We start from the raw sequence: 22,865 nt of genomic DNA on the forward strand, positions 1-22,865 counted from the left end.
AAGCATGGATGATCCAGGTAGTCCTTCATGCTAACAAGGATGCACTGCTGGGGCTTCTAGTGGCAGAATAAGCTCCAAAAGTGAATTTGCATAATAAAATGTATTATTGACAAAGAATGTAACAGCAGAGACTGGATTTATGAATCAGGCACTAACGGGGAAGCTGGGACAGGGCTGATCACAGACCTGCCTAGTCCCGCTACTGGAAGCCCCCACTGGCAGGGTTCATTTTAGTGGCAGTATTTGCAAAGGAGAAGGATTGTGATGTATAGTGTCTTACACACACCTTCCAGCCTCCCGCATTAGCTTGTACCAGCTGCTGCGGCTTCTCACTCCTCCTCCGCAAAAGCTAAAGTAAAACACAGCTGTTCCTGTCCCACCGAAACAAGGTGACTAACAGGTGACCCGCAGTGCCCCGTGGTGCACACGCATCAGCCGCGCCGCTGGGCACGGAGGCTGTAGCAGCTGCTTCCTGCTTTCGCGGAAGCTGAAGGGATCGTACACTCCCTTGCTCCGGCCTCGCCCTTCCCACTTGTGCTAGCAAGTAAAGCGCCCTGCTCCATGGAGATCCCCCCGTCCCACTACCCAGCTACGAGAGCAGCCGCCGTAGCTGTGAACTACATCAACTACCAGCATGGCAGCCCCAGTAAGATCTTTATGGTGCAGAAGGTGACCAAAGCCAGCAGGGAGGTGAGTGTGTGCGGAGGGGAAAACACTGCGAAGTTTCTGGCCAGAAACACCCCGGCACAGGCACTAGAACGAATTAGCCTGGGTCTGGAAAGCTGGACACAACCCAGCGCATTGAAGGCATATAGGGCGGAACTATGCTACTTTCCGTGCTGACTGTGGTGTAAGGAAGTGATTGCTCCAGAGCCACTCCCTATTCCGCCGCTCAGTGCTGATTTAGAAGAGCGCAGAGTACAGAGCCCGGGCAGGTAGAGTCCTGTTTCCCAGCCCCGGGGGAGTCTCATAGCAGCGTCACACTCATACCAGAGATATTCCTTTGCAGTGCTGTAACTGAGTATTTACCAGCCAGCCAATATTAAGGCCCCCAGGTAGGCTACAAAATAGCCATATTATAGTCTCCTTTAGTCTTGTGTGTCAGGACATTAAAATATATCTTTAAGTCACATAGACTTAATCTTCTAATGTTAAAATATTGTTCCCACACAAGATCAAGTTTTAACCCAGGAAGATTTAGGCTAAATTATGGTTCTCTGCTATGGCTTAAAAAAAAAGTGTCCACACAGCTAAAACTACAGTGTTACCCAGGCTCCTGATTTTATCCTGAGTATTGCCTTATTTGGTGTTTTGCCTAAAGCCCCAGTTCCTGGAGTCATACAGTTCTCAGCTTTCATTAAACAAATAACATAGCTCTCATAGTTGCAAATAAAAGCCTGGAAACATAAACCATCCCCGCCACCACAAGACAAATAAAAAGAATGCCAAATTTATAATTTAAAATCTCATGGATTTCAGTGAGGTATTTCCGATAATAAATGTGTTACAAATTAATTCTGCTCTTAAATGGTTCCCAGAATTTGTGATGTGGTCTTTGTGTTTTAAAATTCCCCCTGCTCAGTCCTTCATACATCAGAAACAAAGCACATAACTTCACATTAAAAGAGAAACAGAAGATATACTGTGAACACTTGAAGGCTTAGATTCTACAAAGACTTATGCACATGCTTGACTACTCACATGTGTAAAGTTACTCATGTATGTACATGTCTGGAGGACCAAAGCCTAAAAATCCATCCACTCAGTGTATATGCGCATGTAAGATGCCTATATTAGAACTTTGCTGTTTTCAATGACTAGGAGGCCCACTGGGAGTTTTGTGTGCATTTGTTTAGGTTTTGATGAACAAAAGGACTAAAAATCCTAAGTATACAACTAACAATGTGTACTTATTTGACAATTGCACTTTAATGTTATGTGCTCATAATACTTGGCATATTAAAAAATTGATGATTTAGTAAGAAAATATAAACGCTTACTAACCGCTCTGCTATAGTTTTTGCTGAGATGTTTGGTGGGACTACATATTCATGGGAATTGTAAAAAGATTTGTATTAGTGAGGTGGTGCTGTATTGGGCCAATCAGTATTTACTTTTGAAGAGAGGAAGGAAAAGGAGGTTATAACTGTTAAAGTGGGATTTCTTGTTCATCACTTAGCAGGAAAGAACAAAACTGCTTTTACACCTCTCTCTAAAAAGATCTGATTTACCTCCTAGAATTGATCTTTCCCTGTGTCAGGGAAGATTAAAATCCTTTCTCCCCTCCACTGAGATCAGATCCCCTATCCATTCTACCTGTCACCATAAAGCACTGATAAATGCCCACAGATGCTTAAGTCATTGTTCAAGAGTTTCTTCCTTCCATACAGGAATTCTGTAGCTCTCCTCAATCCAGAAAGGATCACTGTTGATAGTTATTCCAGGTCTGGCTCCACAAGTAACAGAACCTTGGATTCTTTCTGGATTGAATTGCATTAACCCCTAACTTGCCATACTTTCTCTCATTCTCAATTCAACTCTCCTCTTTAGGAGACTACTATGCATGGATGAAAGTCAGGTTTGAGACTGTGCCTTTAGTAACTTACTTACATATCAATAACCAAAACTGCTGCTTTATCCACAAACATCTATTTGATAAGTAGGCTGAATTGTCTACTGGATTGAACATGTCAGGAAGCCAAGAGCTCCCAAATTCTAATCCTGACTCTTACTTGATAACGATGTTGCCTTGGACAAGTGACTTGACTAGCACTGAACCAATTCTCCACAAGAGTGTAGTGAGGATTAGTCACCATTTGTGCATTCTGAAAATGGACCACAATATAAATGCAAAGTATTAATAAACCTGTTTGTCACAGCTTTGAGCTTTTTCTTCATAGTTCTTACAGATAATAGCTGGGACAGATCTACTCAAATGTCCCATGAACCAGTTGCTCAAAGATGTCTTAAGTGCCCTTGCTCCCATTTCTGGCAACTAATAATTAGCTTGTGCCCATTTTCATTTTTGTAGTTCTGAAGTATGGAGATAAAGCTGTTATTACATCTGCACCGCCCTCTCCTCAGACAACGTCCTTTTATATCAGATCAAAGCAGCAGAGAAAGCATAAATAACCTGGTGGTGATAACTTCTTGCAAAGACTGTTCTCCAGTTCAACACTTCGTGTACTATACAATCTATTGTGTTGAGATACCTGGTTACAATGTGATTAAAACAGTGTAGGTATGAATGAACTATGTTCCAACGTGTGCACCAGCCTTGCTGGTGCCCGAGGTAGCACAGTTCAGGAACATAGCTTGATTCCATCTACAATGCTAGTATGAAACATGTTTAATAGAGTTGAGGAGAGGGAAAGGACTACTGTGTAGTAACTGTGCCCGCCAACACTGCAGCTCCTACTGTACTGATGGGATTTTAGGCTCTGTCTCTATTGGCCAAGGAATCAGTTACCACCTTTCCACCAAGAACGCTGGAAAGATATTGTCATGGTTACTATCAGAACAGCTGGGACTCTCTCAGCAAAAAGCTGCCCTTGATTTGAGACTGTACTATGTTCCAGAACACAGTTAGCTTAGTCTTGAGGATTAGTCTATGATATTCTGTAGAGTTTTCATTTTATAGCTCAAATACTTTAAGACCATATATAGTTCTTAATTCCTGGAGGGTGAAAGTCACCCAATGCACATGGTCCACACAAGGCTACTATTATTTTAATAATTTGTGCTTAGGAGCAGTAAGGATGGGTTTTATGTGGCAGATAGGACTCTGCATGTTCCCTCTGCACTGGATGTATTTCACCCGATTGGACTTTAAATAAACTGGACCATGGATAACTAACCAGATGTGACATCAGGAACGTTGGTGCTGTGTATTAAATGACTAAACTAAGTCTGGTCACATGTACACAAAAGATAAGTAAAGAGTTAAATATGTACTGTACAGAGTGGCACTGTGCATTGTCATACTTCACAGGAATAACCTGAACAATCTCCATCAGGTACAGCAATGAGGAGGATTAAAAACAAAACAGTTTAACTTTTTAAAAATATTTCCTCACTTTAGGACATTGCTGATGTTGGGCATAAATACCACCTTAAATTTTCACTGGAAGATATCCTCCACAAGGTGAGTACTGCTTTATATACTTAAACTGTGAATTCTTTAGGGCAAGAATCATCTTTTAATTATACATGTAGACAGCACATAGCATAATGGAGCCCTGCTCTCTGTTGGGGCTTGTAGACTGTACCAGTAAATAATTATTTGAAAGTTATCTGGTTGTAAAATTGGAGCACAATACACAAATTTCAGAGCTCCCTTCATTGCTAATCAGGCCATAGGACTGGATTTAACCAAAAGAAGAAACAGCCAGTTTTGGCACCATGAAAGCCCTGAAAAGTCACTTTTTGCTGTATAATACCATGGTATGGCAATTAGTTGAGAGAGGCAATTAGCATATTAAAAACAAGGATGTCTTAGTGTCATCCCCTGTGAGTTAGATCACATCTTCAATTTGCAGACCTAATTTGAATATATTTCTCTAGCTAAATAACAAGCAGAATACTGTGTCAAATTGATATAAAAGGGAAAAGCACCATCACTAAATATATAGCTTTGACATGTTCTATATAAACTACACAGAAAGTTTGTGAATATATTTTAAGGGTAATTAAGATTTTGACCCTGCTTTAATCTTAATGAAATAGTCTGCACATAGTCACACACATCAGACTTGCAGAAAAAATGGCTAATACATAAAACAGTAAAATAGATGCATTGTGGAGTTTTCTACGTATTAACTGTCTATTTTACTTTATTAAAATGGATTAAATCCATGTAACTATTTCTGTAACAGGACAATGCCATTAACTGCACTGCTGAAATTCTTTATCTTCTGAGCAACCAACGTACTGCGCCACAAGTGCATTTTACAGTGGAAGGAGAATTTGGGAAGAACACAGATGAAGCAGATAATGAATTTTACAACAGAATCAAGAGCCTTCAAGAACCGTTGGTTGCACAAAATATTCCAGGTATGAAGATGAGGGAAGGGATTTTGGCAGAAACCTTCACCTTCTTCATTCAAACGTTAGTGTCAAGCATAGCCGCAGTGAGCATTCATTAGTTTTGAATGTGCTGAGATTGACTCAATTTTTTTTTAATTGCTCTTTCCCTGAATACTTATTAGGCTAATCGCTTTGCTTTAAAAAACGTACAGCTCATCACTGTTAGCATTATAATAGCTACTGGAGGCTCCAACTGAGACCGGGCCCTCATTGTGCAAGGCGCTGTACTTAAACACTGGAATAGATAATCCCTCTTCTGAACAGTTTACCATCTAAATAGAAAAGCCAAACAAAGGATAGAAGGAGAAACAGACCTTTCCCAAGGTCACACAGCAGGTCTGCAGTAGAGCCAGGAATAGAACCCAGGTCTCCTGACTCCTAGTCCAGTATCCTACCTACTAGGGTGAGATTGAATGAGTTTCAATTTCAGATTTTCACACATTTAATAAAGATTATTTGCTTTGGTTCTCAGACAATTATGGCAACATGTCCCCAGAAATGGAGCCCATCAGCAATCTAGCCCGGGTGGCCTGTGGTTATATAATATGGCAGAACTCCACTGAAAATACATTGTACAATTTGGTTCAAATCAGAGATGTCAGGCAGGTGGTAAGTAATGCACCTAATCAATGCACTGGGATGATAATAATTAGGAATAAATTCAGAGAAGCTGCTATGTAAGGATAGTCCATTGTTAAAACTATAGATTGCTGGAGGATAAGTAGAAACATACATTTAGATTTAAGGTCTACAATGGAACAGATTCTGTGAATCTGACTGAGAATTGGACAATATCAAGATTTCAAATGGGTTCTTTGCTCACCATTCACAAAATGGTGTAGGCAATGTCCTACCCTGATTAGGGTATAAAATAGCAGTTTGAAATATGTACATACTGACTGATCTATTCCTTATTCTCTCTATCCTTTGCACCTCAAAGTTGATATGCATTTATATATCAATACTAAAAAAATTCAGGACACTGAACATAACAGGATAGCTTGCTCTCGCTAGGTATTTATGCCACAATCATGGTATTAGTACAAGGTGTTTCTGGAATTTAATATTCAGTGTCCCCATTTCTGAATTCATGCACGTTCATGTGATTGCATGTTTTATAGACCGTGTTACAGGAGCACTCATACAATGGATGTAATTAGATATCACTATCAAAGAGTGCATCCATAAAGGAGTCCTAGACCCAGTCCTAGTCCCTCCCAAACAGTTAGTATGTCAAAGGACATGCTCCGGGCAGAAAATTGAGCTGCTTTATGGCACAGGCCAACCTACACCTGTAATCCATACCCCTCATGTGAAAAGCATACCTCTAGGATTGAGTCAAAGCAAAAGTAATTACAAAGATTTCTATTTTAAACCATTCCTATGAATTTCTTTGTCTATTACACTTTTAACCAATTAAATATTTTTTCTGCTCTAGCAAAACAATGCGCCTACTTGATGATTGGAGTGTTCTCCTAGGTCTTCTCTTCATTAATTTAATTTTGCTTCATTTCTCATACAATTTCTCGGTGACAACAGTATTGCAAGTTTATTAGTTACAAGTCTTTTGACATTTTTTCTGGTCTAATCACTTCATTTGATTTGGTTTTCTATTACTTTTCTTTCCTTCATTTATATTCTCTGTAGGTCCAATTTACAGTAGTCTTACATCTGCACAATATCAAAATACTTTCCTTTATCTTTTAGTCTACACTACAGTCTCACAATCAGTCACAGTAATATTGTTTGACATCTCTATGCTATCTGAGTTTGGCCAAATAGCAATGGACTGTATCTGAACTCCAATAAGATAAAAATCCATCTATGTTTGTACTAGTTTGTAACACTCCAGTCTTCAACCATTGTTAATTTACCTAAAAGGATATTCAAAGATGGGATCAAGTCTCTGTTTAATTCTTAATTTCATATCACCAAATATTACCTTTTTTAACCTTGCTCTTGCTATATTTGCTTTTATTAATTTCTGTATGTTTCATTTCACTAAAGCACGTGTCTTAAAAGAATACTGAAGCAGCTCATACCTTGAAAGAGTTTATATACCTGTAGTTGGGAAATGCCCTCTGAATTCTTCTCTCTTAAAACTGAAAGAGGGCCATTATTAATATGATTATATAATAATTACTTCTGCTGCAGAAGCAGCCATCCAGCTGGCTAAAGCAGTACATTATTAGCTAGTTAATGTTCACAGAATTATATGGTATAGTGATCACTGATTAAGTTTGACAAGAAAATAAAATGCATGAAAAGCAAGGTGATGGTCCCTAAGGGAAGGGCCAAAACATGTAAACATTATTTCATGTTTTATCTTTATTACTCTGTCTGATTGTCCATTGAAAATTTCTTCTTACTGAATTGATCTTGATGTGCCCTAAACCATTCAGGAGTACATGGCCTGTAGCTGCCAAAACAAATTATAGCTTTTCAAGTTAGTCAAAAGTAACCCATCTGCCACAGCCAAAAGACCCTGTGGGTTTCTTACCAGAAAGAGATTTCAACTTGTCTGAGTATAAGTTTCTTTAGGAAAACCATAGATGGTGTTTAGGTAAGTGGAGATCGGTTGACTCCCTACTTCTATTGTCTACTTGCTGAGAAGAAATATGGATTTTCTTTTGCAATTACTGTGAGACAACTTACAATTCAAACACATTATTCCTGGACACAAACACAGAATAGGACCTGACATTCAGAATAACCACAACTGACACATCATTTAGGATCATGCTGTTGTAATCTAAACAACTAAGGGGCCATCATACATTTTCAAAGCCCAGTTTTGGACATTCAATATGTGCAATTAACTCAGCTGAGGTTGTGCGTGTGAAAGGAACACAGAGTCACAAACTCACTTTGGGAATGAAAAACTGTCACAGAATGGGGATAAAGACTAATCACCTGAGCATCATCACTTCAGTGGTGTTCATATCATTCTGGGAACAGAATTTGTTAATTAGCTTTTCTCCCTCTGGTGGCTGATTTGGAGCAGGAGTGGATCATGTGTGGATTTTAACACAACTGTCTGCAACAGATAAATTTTAGAACAGGGAAAAGCAGACACCATATAACACTTAAATTAGATTAAATTTCAGATCTGTGCTGTGTTCCTTTCATACAGAGCTAAGATAAATTATTGGTAATTGGAATTATGAGGTTTCACTTATCCTTAGATTTTAGTCTGTTTTTGTGTATTCTGCTGTCCACACCCATCTCTTATAACATGTTACCATGGTGAAACTTCTTGCAGTGCCTGGCATGTCTCACCCTATTAACATAATTTCATTTCAAAGTTATTTTCCTTGTTAGCATACCTTACAGACTTGAGATCTTGAAATCAGTGGGATTTGTGCTCCTAACCCACTTAGGCGCTTTTGAAAAATCCCACTCTATTCACCGTTCTTAAGTGCAAAAACACATCTGTACAGAAGGAGTAAGAGAGACTGGGGCCCTATTGTCTCTTCTTGCAAGCAGAAGAGATCCTTATTGAGTGTGTGGAATGCCAACACCAAAGTATCATTTCCCTCTTCCTTGGAAACCTGCAGGAATGCATGTGCTGAAGGGATGGGGTTTAGAGGCTGATGACAGGCCATAGGAACAGCAATGAGGGAGTTGCCTTTCTCACAGATCCCTGGAGTTGGGAAGCTACATCCCCCTGTTTCCTCTAACCCAGGGGCGGGCAAACTATGGCCCAAGGGCTGCATCCAGCCCTCCAGATGTTTTAATTCGGCCCTCGAACTCCTGCCTAGGTCGGGGGCTTGCCCCGCTCTGTGCGGCTCCCAGAAGCAGCAGCATGTCCCCACTCCAGCTCCTACACGTAGGGGCAGCCAGGGGACGCCGCACACTGCCCCCGTCCCACGCACAGTCCCCATAGCTCCCATTGGCCAGGAACCACGGCCAATGGAAGCTACAGGGGCGGCGCCTGCGGACGGGGCAGCATGCAGAGCTGCCTGGCTGTGCCTCCACATAGGAGCTGGAGGGGGGGACATGTTGCTACTTCTGGAAGCTGCTTGAGGTAAGCGCCGCCCAGAGCCTGGCCCCCTCCCACGCCCCAACCCCCTGCCCCAGCTCTGATCCCCCTCCTGCCCTCCAAACCCCTCGGTCCCAGCCTGGAGAACCGTCCTGTACCCCCAACCCCTCATTCCCAGCCCCATCCCAGAGCCTGCACCCCCAGCCAGAGCCCTCACCTGCTCCCGCACCCCAACCCCCAATTTCATGAGTATTCACGGCCCGCCATACAATTTCCCTACCCAGATGTGGCCCTTGGGCCAAAAAGTTTGCCCATCCCTGCTCTAACCTCTTCACCCAAGGGAACAATTTTTTCATATCTCTGCATGGTGAAGTTCAAACACCTATACCCAACATTTATGCAAAAGGATACAATTTCTCTGAATTCCAACACCTTTCAGATTAGATCTGGCCTTGAAATATTCATATATTATGGACATAATGATTAATTGCCCCAACTGACTGGACAAGGGCACATTCAAACATTTGCTACGCTTGAAACAAGATGTATAGTAATAGTGTTTAGTATCAACAGAAACAGAACTAACTTCTATGGGATTCCATCTGGCAGTGTTCTCCCATCCAAGATTATATTATGAACAGCAGTTTCAGTGGTTGGAGGACTAATCCAACCGATTGCTGCTGCTAGTTTCCCAAATCAGGTATTTTTGTAGCAAGATTTGCTTTCCCTAAAATATGTACTAGCTTCTGCTGTTTACAATTCCCATGTAACTTTGGATTTTCTTAAATGACCAATTGCTCTACTCGGCTTCTTTGCCCAAACCCTAAATTATTCACAGTCACAAAAATCTAAACACACAACCAAAGCAAAGAGTCTCTATAGTAACATAAGTAAATGGAAAATGAGTCAACACTAAAAAAGTTAAGTTGTTTTGGAAAATAAACCCTGTATTTCCCTTGAAAGAGAACATTACATTAGTCATGCCTGACTTTATAAACAGAGCTGTTTGAGCAATCAGTGTGGAGTTAAACTTTGTGTTCTGTCTTTCAGATGTTATTTTGTGGTTAAATGAAGTGCAGCATAGAGCAAAACTAAATTTCATCTGTTTTATTCATTACTCTTTTGTAACATTTTGGACATTTTGTTGCTGCCAAGTACAACTAAATGACTGTTTTTATTAATGAAAAGGTAACTTAAATCTCAGTCCTTATTGTCTTGTCTTTATGTTGGTTCCAGAAAAGAAACGATGATTACTTGGAATTTGACTACACGGTCCTACTTCATGATATTGTTTCACAGGTAAAAGTTTTATTGTCAAGCAAAAGGGAAAATTTGATTACTACCTATGAATTGTCTTTCTAGAACCCGCCATTTTTAGACAGGCTGACAGTGACGTGTTCCCCCCTCACCCTGATGCTTGGACCAGTAGATTGGTTGCATAACAGGGTTAGACGACCCCTTCCACCTTGCATTCTCCAGAGTACTCTGCCTTCATTTGTATGCAGGTAGCAGACCAAGGGTCTCTGCTTATGTCAGAGCTTCAGGGATCTTAAATTCTTTGGTTATAATTCTAATTGACTACAAAAACTAAAGAGAAAAGGGTGAAATTCCTGGGCCGTTCCTGTGAGGTGGAGGAGGTTCTTTGAGCAGCTGCTCTCAGACCTCTCCATCAAGGGGAAATTATTGCTAGGGTGGACCCGTTCCCCTTTCTGGCCATGTCTGAAGGGGACAAAAAGAGGAGCCAAAAAACATCCGAATCTGCTTAAACGCCCTCACAGGGACCAAAATGCTCATGTGTTGGAGCAATTTGGGCACAGAAGGGCCTGGTCTACACTGGGGGGGGTGGGGAGGGAAGGGGGTGTCGATGTAAGATACGCAACTTCAGCTACAGGAATACCATAGCTGAAGTCGACATATCTTATTCCGACTTACCTCCCGTCCTCACGGTGCGGGATCGACGGCCACAGCTCCCCCGTCAACTCCGCTACCGCCGCTCGCTCCGGTGGAGTTCCGGAGTCGATGGGGAGCGCATTCAGGGATCAATATATCGCGTCTTAACAAGACGCGATATATCGATCCCCGATAAATTGATTGCTACCCGCCGATACGGCGGGTAGTCTGGACGTACCCAAGATGACCAGAGATATGGGGGGGGGTGTTAAGTCCTCCATAGACTGGAGGAATGAAAGTAGTGTGCCCAACCAGCATGAGGGCAAGGTCCACAAAGAGCTGTTGGATCAGGCCACACTGGGCATGGCACTGGCAGCATCACCTTAGATTTCCAAAATGGCACTATCTTACACCTGGCACACAGTACAGTGTCTCAGGTAAATCTTTTTTACAAAGAAAATAATTTGCATTTGATTTAAGGAAAAAGTTTTAGATTCAAAGCTTTAGATACTGTTTAGTGTAAAATCATTCACAGATGACACAAGATTCCCCTCCCATTACAAATATTACCATTCAGACACCCACTTTATCTTCATTAATATTTGCATCTTGTGAACAACACATACCATACTTTAGTCATCTGTAGGGAGGGAAGGTCCTGAAAGGAATTAGCCAACTAACTACAGTACAAAGCACAGTTTTTGTTTCTTTTGCAGTCCTGCACTTGTTTTTGTTTCTTAAACAGCAATTGGTATTCTAGTTCAGTATTGGTCTAAGAAAATTTCCAGTCTTCTCCAGTACATTATGTATGTTTTATCCACAGGAAATTATTCCTTGGCAAATGCAAGTTCTTTGGCATCCACAGCATGGAGTTAAAGTAATAAAGAACAGCTGTCAGCCAAAACATGCAGAGCAGGACTAGAAGTATATCCAGTATGGCAATAATAGAATCTCAGAAGCTATGGTGATGGAGAAGTCATATAAGCAGACAGATGTATAGACAGACTAAGTGATGAACAATATCCTCACCCACTCAGTGAAACCCTCTATTCCTTCCATGTGTATTTTACTTCATGCCCAAACAAATCAAAATAAATGTTATGTATTTCTTTTCTGTAGTGTAAATGTTGTGATGAAGATATAATAAAATGTCTCAGTGCTTGGCTAATTTGGTGTATTATGCTGGATAAGGAGAATACTTACAGTACAGGTTTTGTTATGCTCTCTCTAAAGGCAACTTTAGGCTTTCCCATGGTACAAAGACAAGCATATTCTCTTTCCATTCGCTGCGGAGAAAGCAGAAAAAATCCAGGACTGTTCCTGTCAGTGACAATGTCTTTGATCACAGTCACTGAAGTAGTTTGAAAAAACCCCCCAAAAAACTGCGTGTCACTGTCATTCTGATATAATCCCTGTTTAGGAGCAGAAACTTCTGAACTGGAAGTGTTCCACAATACAGGTAACATCAACATTCTTATTCAGATTTAAGATGTACAAGATTTTCTATGTTCTATAAAATGCCAGCTCCATTTAGTGTTATATAAAATTGTTAAAGGAACACTTTCATCTTGAAATACCATAAATTTTATAAAGTCAAAATTAGTTTTAAGGGAATAACCTCATACAGACTCCAGATCTCCCTGCCAATTAGTTTTACAACCCATTTTCCTTTATAATTTTTAGAGCTTTTTCTCCTTTGGGTTGCTAAACAGGGGAAACTGACTATGGTGACATTCACTGTAAACAAAAGGCTGTCAAATGTACAAAATGAGCAAACAGGGAAGAAAGTGCTCTTCTGACATTTTAATTATAGTAATCTTAGGTGGTGTTTGTACTAATAGGTAAAAAAATTTCAGACCAAAGTCTGATTTTTAAGATGATAGAAAGCCTTCAACTAAAACTATTAATGCCCAGGAAAGATGACTACGATGTACAAATATCTATATCTAGATATTTATTAAACCACCACCTTAAGCAGCCAATAATTATTTACATTAATATTTTAGTGCTTTTCATTCTGGAGATCCAAAAATCCATTATGAACTATGGCCCCAACTCTCCATTGGATCTAAACAAGTGGAATTTGCACTTTTGCAGAGCAGTGGTAGTACAGCTTGTCAGGAATTTTTCGATTAAATGGTTTTTCATTGGAAATTACCGATTCATCAAAATGGATGTTTTCACAGGAAAAGGTCAGTTTTGACGATACTTTCATCAAGGTTTCTCAAATCCAGGATGGGTGTGACTGGGACTCAGACCCAGAACGTGGAAGACCTTCGTTCAAATCTCTGCTCTGCCTAATTCACACCATGAACTTGGATTTATGTCCAAGTCATCCCAGGTGACCGCCCCAACTACCAGGCTATTGGCTGCTGACTTTTTTTTTTGGCAACACATGTCAAAAGATCAGTTTCATCCCAATGTGCAGTGGGAAATCTTTGAAATCTCAAAACAGCTTTCCACCCAAACTCTACCCATTGGCACCACACAAGCATAGTGATTCACAACTGCAGAATCAGGGCCTGTATTTTGTGATCACTTAGCCCACCTACAAGAAAGATTGTGGCAGATGTTTTTAAAGCGCACAGCAATACTACACAATATCCTAGGGCACAAAGTAAAGAGCAATACTTTCCCCAGCCAAGACTCGACTGCATAGGTCTCAAATTCAGTTTTTATAATCACCTGAGCATAGATTTCCAAGTGCAGTTCTCCCATTCCAGAAACGATTGTCTCTTTGCTCTCATTGTCAAAGTGGACTCTAAAGGTAGGATCTTCTCTTGTAAACCGGTTCAGGCCTTTTGAAAATTTATCTAGGTCATTCTTAAAAAAAAAAAAAAAAAAGTTATACACATGCAAAATAAATTAACCACTTTATTCAACATCCTATGAACAGCAGATGATGGAAAGGTCTGAAAAATTCATCCTAGCTAGTTAGCACTGTTCCCTCCCAATAAGAGGTACATGGATTTGCCTCCCAACAGATCCATAAGCTTATAATCAAGTTCATTCTCCAAACTTGTAAGTGTGCCTGCATGTGCCTTACCACAAAGCAAGAACACCCCTAGAGTAGGAAAAGAGGTCATGATTAGGTCAGCGTTAGCTAACCCCAATCTTTTCCTTAGTGATCGTGCAGGTTAACACCTTTTATCTTGATTTAGCGGATAGACTTTTCTTAATGTAGATAAATCCCTAAAGTTAATCAGGGCCAGCTAACACATTTTAATTCACATTAAACAATATGAGTAGCATGCTGATAAATGCATCAGCTAACATGTTTTAAGACACCACTCATTTTCACAGCATAGACAAATACAGAGGGTTTCCCTCAAACTGTAAAATGACAAGAGTAGAATGATAGGGGAGGGAACTCAGACTGAAAGTTTTGTATTATTGGCTATAAATTTGATTGACAGGCTCTTACCTTGTTGGAAGGCTTCATGGCTACTGAAATGACAGGTTCAGGGACATGAATAGATTCCTGCAGTAGTTAAAAAGGAACAGTTGCCAAATAAACAAGTTTCAGTAAAGCTGGCAATGCGATCATAGCAGAAAACTTAAGCTTTGCTCTCAGAGACCAGGGGTTCCAAACAAAGGTGACTATTTTTATAACATGGTCTTGTTCAGATTTACATCTCACATAGTAAAAGTAGGGATGCAAAATACCAAACGGTAAACTGGTAAGCATTAGTCTTCCAGTTAACTGACCCTAACCGTTAACCCCCAGCCCCGCCAGCCAGAGCAGCCCCGCACTGGCCCGCCAACCCCAGCCAACCTAGCTCCCCTCCCTTTAATCATTTAACTGATTAAACGACAATTTTAATCACTTAAACGTTTAACTTTTTAAACGGATAATTATATCTCTAGGTAAAAGTTCAATTAAAATAATGTTATGTTCTTACAATCACAAAGCCAGGAAAATTCTGATTTAAGCTTGTCACTTTGTCCTTGACCCACCCTCTATTGTGTGTAGTTTGGGCTTGTGTTTTACGGCATTGGGAATGAAAGGTGTGCATTAAAGAGATCTAAATCTATACTAGAATACTACCCTGATCATCACCAACCCTCCTAAGGAAGGAAGGAAGAGTACTAAGGTGGAAGGAAAGGGATAAGAACTTACCCATTTGCCAAGCTCAAACCTTATGCAATAACTGCTGAAGGACAGTGGGATGAGGTGAGCATGACACATTCATATATACAATGTATTCAATTATTTTTGCAAGCATGAGTGAGTGATATTTGTACAGGTTTATATTTCGGGTAACGGGGAGGATTTGTTTTTTATGGAATTATAAAACTGGATAAACATTGCCACAAGTGGACATGTATTAGAACCAAGAATCCTTCTGATCTAACATCATTTCAAACACAGTAAAGGAAACTGACTAGTTACAATTCTTTTATGTATATCAAAAAGGTTTTAAAATGTTAAGCTAATGATTTAATGGTTGATTGCTCATCAATGATGGTGCCCCAGCGACCAATGCAGTTATGGGAGTGATGATAAATGATTTTATATATTGTACATGACAAACCACCAACATATCTGCATTAGTTTTACAGCTCTGTCTCTTTAAAGCGCTTTGCCTTATCACATATTTTTAAAGCACTATACCTCCTTCCCAATTTTCCTACTAAATTCTGTTAGTTCCTCTCAAGACCATGACAAAACTATATTCCAATACATACAGTAATTATAAGAAAAATATTTCTAATACTGTTGCTTGAATGTGAAATTATCTTTTTTCTGGACTGTGGCTCTTCTAGTTAGTTAAATGGTTTGGCTTCCATGTTTTTAACTCCAAATTTTCTATTTATATTGATACACACAAAAAACATTTTACCTATTATACCCAACTGACATTATACCTCCCCTGAGAGCTGAAATTTGGTACTGTGTGTGTGTGTGTGTAATATCTTATATATATGCCTACATATATACCACAATTTTACGTTTGTATCATTTTTAAAGAATCTAAACTGGCATCAGAAATGTTTCTAAAAGTTATTTTCAGTTGGATATCCTTTGTCTGAATAAACAGAGCATTTAAATTAAGAAAAAGTAGCTTAAGAACTGAAAGAATAAAAACCTGATAAAGTCCCAAGGTGTAATGGATCAGGTCCATGAAAAAAGTTGTACTTACCATGGAAATGTCAGTACTGGTTTTATCAGCGAATGTATCCCCACTAGCACAATCAATTCCAAACAATGCACATATGTCTCCTGCATAAACTTCATCTACATCCTAAGAAGACAAAGTCAGGTTAGGTATGTACATGGTATTGAAAGGAAATGGCAAAGCATATCTAATATACACACAGAGCTACATCTGGTTTCAAGTGGAAAGAACTATGATAAAAAGGGCTGGGATTTGCAAAAGGGGCTTAAGAGACTACCTACTTTAACATTCCAGCTTTCATAGAATCATAGACTATCAGGGTTGGAAGGGACCTCAGGAGGTCATCTAGTCCAACCCCTGCTCAGAGCAGGACCAATCCCCAACTACATCAGCTTTGATAAAAATGTGCTGTAAACAGCTGGATACAAACTTGACACGAAGATCTTCAGTGCTAATTCATAAAGGGACTCAGTTTCAATATTAGTTAGCCCAAGAGGAAGGGTGCTAAGCATGTCACTTGCTAACTTTCACGCAGTCTTGACTTGCCCATAGTATTTAGATTGCAAGAATTCTAGAAGCAAACCTACTTGCTTTCCACAGTTACATGTTTTCTGGATGGGGTAGTTTTTGTAGCATTTTGGGAGGTAGTTTTTAGTTTGAGAATTATAGTAAAAACCTCACAGCAGAGCTATTTCATTGGGGGAGCAAGGAAATAGCCTTGGAAAAATAGACATGAGTAAGGAAGTTGAAAAGGAGAAAGTGACATCTAGCCTTCTTCAGCCAGAAGGCCAAGAGCCATGTTGTAAGGCGTCAGGGGCGGAGAACAGACATATGTGGAGAATCCTCCAACTCAATGGGGAAAACCATACAATGGAGCATATTTTAATTTCCAGTTCCACCTTTGGAAATCTATTAAAGGAAATAGGGTAACATGGGTCAAATGAGAGCAGAATTTTGCCCTATGTTGCTTTATTTTGAGATGCTGAACAAGCACCTCAACTTTTCAAAAGCTTCAAGGACAGATAACAGCATCCAAAAGTTTTCCTCTATTTCTAGTTCCTACACTTACCTCCATCGAGTCTGCATGCATGCGAACCAGTCTCGGCACTCGCACCTTTTTCCCTGTCCTGGTGTTGTAAATGTAGTCACTTTTCTTCAACATCCCCTGATAAACTCGAATGTACGTTAGCTGCCCAAAACGGCCAGCCTGCAAATGGCATTAAAAAAATGGAGATAAAGGTTAGAACCACCACGAGAGTCAACAGCACAGCTATTCTATATGCACTCTGCTCTGGCTATTGCTAAAGGACCATTAATTTGGGTTTATTAGTTTGAAACTATACATCAAAAATAATTTCATCTACATTTCTAAAACAGTCAAACCTTCTCTCAACTCTGGGGTAGAATTTGGCATCTCCTGATGAGTTTCCTACCTCCCCAACTCACCAGTCCAAAAGCTTGCCTGCTAAAATGTATGCCACAGCATCCTAGCAATCCAGATGGTAATGTCTCATATGACAGAGGTCTCTGTCACTACTCTATAATTAAAGATGCAATCACATTTTCATTTTAAGCCTTATTTTCCCTCTCATATATGCACAAACCCACCCCCTTTTCCAGATTTGCACAGGAATATAACATTTCCCTCTGAAAATATTTGTGATCAATCAAAGGAAAGCTAAACTTTTCAGCTACAGTTCCAACCACAGAGAAGGAAGGTAACATCTTTCAACCCAGAAAAGACGGAAAAATCAAATCCTTTTGAAAAAATGTGATGTGTATCAGGAATGAAACCATTTTAAAATTTCCAAATTCACCCATGTTTAGAATCATTCAGACACAGCAGAATGTAAAACTTTTATGAAAATAAAGAAATTATTAGAAAACAGTCATTATTAACTAGATCTCCATTTAAAGATTTACTTATCAGTCTGCGGCAACAGGCACAGACATCAAAGGCGCACTGAGACCAGAGCTCGGCAGCTCTATGGGCCTATGGGAGCTAGGATAACTGCTTACCCTACCCTACAACACAGCTATTTTTAAGATTATAAGACGTCTTTCTGAGCCAAAATGGAAGAAAGGGGCAAGGAAGGTCACAAACACGGGTATAAAAATGGAGCTGAAAGACAGCACAGAATGGAGTCAAAGATATGGGCTAAATGAGTTTGTCTGGACTAAAAACTGACTATGGGTTTTCAAGCCTTCTGTTGAAGCTACAAATTTTCACAGCAATAAACGAGAATCACCTTAAGAAGCGATGTCCATAAATGAGCTATCTGGAACAATTAACAATTGTTTTGGACAATTTTCTGTGGAAAAACTTAACTCAATGGGCAGCAGCATCACCACGTGGGCTATTGTCAGCATCCTCTTCATGGTCATCACCATGTACCAGGACCTGCCATTTACCAATACACCACTATCCCTTTTTCCAGACATATTCTAACTGGACTAAATGAGAGGACATCACCACCCCCTTGGCCTGTCCTAAGAAACAACCAATGTCCTTGCTATTCTCCTCCTAGTGTATCAGCTTCATTGTCATTTTATTCCTACCTCCTGATCATGTGTCTCTTATTTTTTGCCTTCTATCTCATAAGATCTACCAACTCTGGAAAGGTACAGTAGTATACGTTAGAGGCCATCCATGTTTTCACCCACAATTAAAATCACAGACATTTAGGGCTGAGGACCTCAAGAGATCATCTAGTCCAGGGGTGGGCAAACTTTTTGGCCTGAGGGCCACATCGGGGTTCCAAAACTGTATGGAGGGCCGGGTAGGGAATGCTGTGCCTCCCCAAACCCTAACCCTATCCACCCCGTCCCACTTCCTGCCCCCTGACTGCCCCCCTCAGGATCCCCGACCCATCCAACCCCCCCACTCCTTGTCCCCTGACCACTCCCTCCTGGGGTCCCCTGCCCCTAACCCCCCCCCCTTGGAACCCTACCCCCTATCCAACCCCCCATGCTCCCTGACTGCCCCGCCCCCTATCCACACACCCACCTCCTGACAGCCATTCTGGACCCCCCCCCATCCACCACCCCCCAAAGCCCCTCTCAGAATGCGGTCCTGCGAACATGGGCGGAGGACTCAGGAGGAGCAGGGGCAGCCGCGCAGCCAGAGAGAAGCAGCGGTTTCCCCTTCAAAGCGCCGCTTCTCTCTGGCCGGCTGTGCGGCTGCGCTCCTCCTGAGTCCTCTGCCCACGTTCGCCACGCTCAAGACACCCGCACTGCCCACCTAATTCCCTGAGGCTGCAGGTGAGCCTCCCTTCCTGCTCTCCCCTTCCCCTGCGGTGCAGCCCCCTTCTGCGCTGGCGGCACGTCCCGATGAGGCTGCGGGGGAGGGTGAACAGCAGGGAGGGGGCTTAGGGCGAGCCTCCCCAGCCGGGAACTCAAGGGCCTGGCAGGACGGTCCCACGGGCCGGATGTACCTACGAGCCGTAGTTTGCTCACCTCTGATCTAGTCCATACACCACCCCGATTCTGAGGCAAGATGAATTATATCTGCACCACCTCACTCCATCCTACATCCATCTGTTAATGCTTTTTCCTGGCAATTCATCTTGAGATCAAAGCTATGCTCATGAAATAAAAAGCTGGTTTAAAAATCAGTCTCCAGAATTCAGTGCATACTGAATGTTAGAGTCAAATTCTTTTGCTAGCCAACCGGAATACATGTGGTGCCTTACGCAGGGTGCCACATACTGTAATCATTAGAAACAGCATTAAACATCTACCTCATACAGAATGGAAGAATTCTTATCCCTCTGCCCCTTTTGAGAGATTTGAGCTATATAAATTATGGCAGATCCCTTTGGTTCCGTTTGCTCTGTTCTCTAACCAGGTCACAAATAATGAATGTGGGTACAGTATATGTCTAAGGTGATTAACAGAAGTTGTATTCAACACTCTAAGTCAATCAGCTGGAATCAGATGTTGGCAGCAAGAAAAAGATAAATGAAAAACTCAGAAACAATTGAAGCAAGGATTGGCTAATGTATGGAAACCCATCTGTTAGAAATCCTTAGCTCAGCCATGTCATGAACATAATAATGAAGTAACAAATGCGTCTCATGCACAAATAGACATTTACCAGAAAGCTTTTAAACAAAACTCTAGTATGTTTCATTTACAAAACCAATAACCATCCCTGTGTAAGACATTTCCCAGGGGTTAATGACAAGCTGCCATTAATGGCCCAGTGCAGATAAACCTTACTTAATCCATCAGTTCTCCCAGGAAATGCCCTGTGCCTCAATTGTTCTTGCTGAACTAGAAATTCCTCTCAAAGAAAAAAACATTAATAACCCACCTCCAGTTTGAAAGCCAGACCTACAAAAGGCGCAGAGTCATCTCTGACTGAGTTCAGCAGAAGTTTGGTTTTATCCTCAGAATCCCTTTAAAAAAAAGAGGGGGGGGGGAGAGGGTTTAAGTGACGAGACAATACATGGCAGCTTCTCCTGACTGTGTGCTCAATCCTGCTAGGTGCTGGAGTGCCCTACACTCCCATTGAATTTGTTTGGGAGTTGCAAAGTGCTGCTCAGCACCTCCTAGTAGGATCTGTGCACCTTGCAGGCCCAGGCCCTCTAGAGACAACTTCAGACAAACTACAGCCATCACTGAAGTAGAGGTCCACAGCACTGACATATTTATCACCAGTGTTCACATCATCTCACTAAAATTCCACTGGAAGAAGTGGCTAGCACAACGCTTTATTACACATATTTCATTCTTCATGGAAGATGCCATATTTAAAGCACTAGGGACAGAATTCCAAGAGTGAAATCCTGGCCCCCTTGAAGTCAATGGCAAAACCCGTTGACTTCAAAAGGGCCAGGATTTCACCCCGATCCTCAAAGCAAGTATAATTAGAGAGAGGTGTGCATCAGGCACAGAATTGGCAGCCAGAAAGTCTCAAGTACAAATCCAAACTCTAACAGTGACTCCCTTTGTGATCTTGGGTAAAACTGGCTTAACCTCCCAAGTTCTAGTCTCCTCATGTGTAGGATGGAGATAACACTGCTGCTTCTTCCAGGTATTTTGAAGATTGGTTAAAGAAAGAAGACCTAAGGTTTGTCTACACTTAAAATGCTACAGCTGCGCCACACTAGCGCTTTAGTATAGACACTTCCTACACCAATGGGAGGGACTCTCCCATCGGCGTAGGTAACCCACCTCCCTGAGAGGCAGTAGCTAGGTTGATGGAAGAATTCTTCCATTGACCTCATGCAGTCTACATGGGGACTTATGTCAGCTTCACTACACCACTCAGAAGAGTGGATTTTTCACACTCCGACTGATGTAGTTAAACTGACCTAATTTTCTATAGTAAGAAAGACAGTGCAGAACATTTCTCTTTACGCTGGAAAAAAACAAAAGCAAATGTGGCAGAGAGTCTCAGAGCCCGGGTCTACAAGCCAGGCTCGCAATACGGTGCTTTGTCCTCACCCACAACTATTTCACATTTGGGGACAATATATACCTTCAAGTCAGCGGCACTGCTATGGGTACCTGCATGGCCCCACAATATGCCAACATTTTTATGGCTGACTTAGAACAACGCTTCCTTAGCTCTCGTCCCCTAACGCCCCTACTCTACTTGCGCTACATTGATGACATCTTCATCATCTGGACCCATGGAAAAGAAGCCCTTGAGGAATTTCACCATGATTTCAATAATTTCCATCCCACCATCAACCTCAGCCTAGATCAATCCACACAAGGGGTCCATTTCCTGGACACTACTGTGCCAATAAGCGATGGTCACATAAATACTACCCTATACCGGAAACCTACTGACCGCTACACTTACCTACATGCCTCCAGCTTCCAGCCAGGACACACCACACGATCCATTGTCCACAGCCAAGCTCTAAGATATAACCGCATTTGCTCCAATCCCTCAGATAGAGACAAGCACCTAAAGATCTCTATCAAGCATTCTTAAAACTACAATATCCACCTGCTGAAGTGAAAAAACAGATTGACAGAGCCAGACGAGTACCCAGAAGTCACCTCCTACAAGACAGGCCCAACAAAGAAAATAACAGAACACCACTAGCTGTCACCTTCAGCCCCCAACTAAAACCTCTCCAGCACATCATCAGAGATCTACAACCTATCCTGAAAGATGATCCTTTACTCTCACAGATCTTGGGAGACAGACCTGTCCTCGCTTACAGACAACCCCCCAACCTAAAGCAAATACTCACCAGCAACCACACATCACTGAACAAAACCACTGATCCAGGAACCTATCCTTGTAACAAAGCCCGATGCCAACTCTGTTCACATATCTATTCAAGTGACATCATCATAGGACCTAATCACATCAGCCATACCATCAGGGGCTCGTTCACCTGCACATCTACCAATGTGATATATGCCATCATGTGCCAGCAATGCCCCTCTGCCATGTACATTGGCCAAACCGGACAGTCTCTACGCAAAAGAATTAATGGACACAAATCTGACATCAGGAATCATAATACTCAAAAGCCAGTGGGAGAACACTTTAACCTGTCTGGTCATTCAATGTCAGACCTGTGGGTGGCTATCTTACAACAGAAAAATATCAAAAACAGACTCCAACAAGAGACTGCTGAGCTGGAATTGATATGCAAACTAGACACAATCAACTCAGGATTGAATAAGGACTAGGAATGGCTGAGCCATTACAAACATTGAATCTATCTCCCCTTGTAAGTATTCTCACACTTCTTATCAAACTGTCTGTACTGGGCTAGCTTGATTATCACTTCAAAACTTTTTTTTCCTCTTACTTA

The 22,865-nt window shown here is 41.3% G+C and overlaps 2 protein-coding genes across 4 annotated transcripts in view; one reads left to right on the plus strand and one right to left on the minus strand.

The window, feature by feature from the left end:
- The window catches only part of GFM1 (G elongation factor mitochondrial 1), a 48,485-nt gene that overhangs the window by 11,877 nt on the left and 13,743 nt on the right, over window positions 1-22,865 (minus strand). For both annotated transcript variants that reach the window (XM_005287004.3, XM_008165019.3), the window contains exons 8-13: window positions 20,393-20,477; window positions 17,147-17,284; window positions 16,102-16,203; window positions 14,382-14,438; window positions 13,643-13,780; window positions 12,161-12,243 (exon numbers count right to left, since the gene is read on the minus strand). In XM_005287004.3, coding sequence (XP_005287061.2) covers window positions 12,161-12,243; window positions 13,643-13,780; window positions 14,382-14,438; window positions 16,102-16,203; window positions 17,147-17,284; window positions 20,393-20,477 — 603 coding nt within the window. The remainder of the gene's footprint in view (window positions 1-12,160; window positions 12,244-13,642; window positions 13,781-14,381; window positions 14,439-16,101; window positions 16,204-17,146; window positions 17,285-20,392; window positions 20,478-22,865) is intronic.
- Window positions 410-12,125, plus strand: LXN (latexin). 2 transcript variants are annotated; one of them, XM_005287003.4, is made up of 6 exons: window positions 410-690; window positions 4,082-4,144; window positions 4,875-5,052; window positions 5,558-5,694; window positions 10,304-10,366; window positions 11,781-12,125. In XM_005287003.4, exons 1-6 carry the CDS (start codon window positions 562-564, stop codon window positions 11,877-11,879), a joined length of 669 nt encoding a protein of 222 aa, XP_005287060.2. In that variant the 5' UTR covers window positions 410-561; the 3' UTR covers window positions 11,880-12,125. The 2 variants fall into 2 exon arrangements, with proteins under 2 accessions (XP_005287060.2, XP_042709629.2); XM_042853695.2 differs by lacking the exon at window positions 5,558-5,694 and having other exon boundaries at window positions 421-690; window positions 4,875-5,107.

The sequence above is a fragment of the Chrysemys picta genome, chromosome 9 (genome assembly GCF_011386835.1).
Source record: "Chrysemys picta bellii isolate R12L10 chromosome 9, ASM1138683v2, whole genome shotgun sequence".
NCBI classification, from domain to species: domain Eukaryota; kingdom Metazoa; phylum Chordata; order Testudines; family Emydidae; genus Chrysemys; species Chrysemys picta.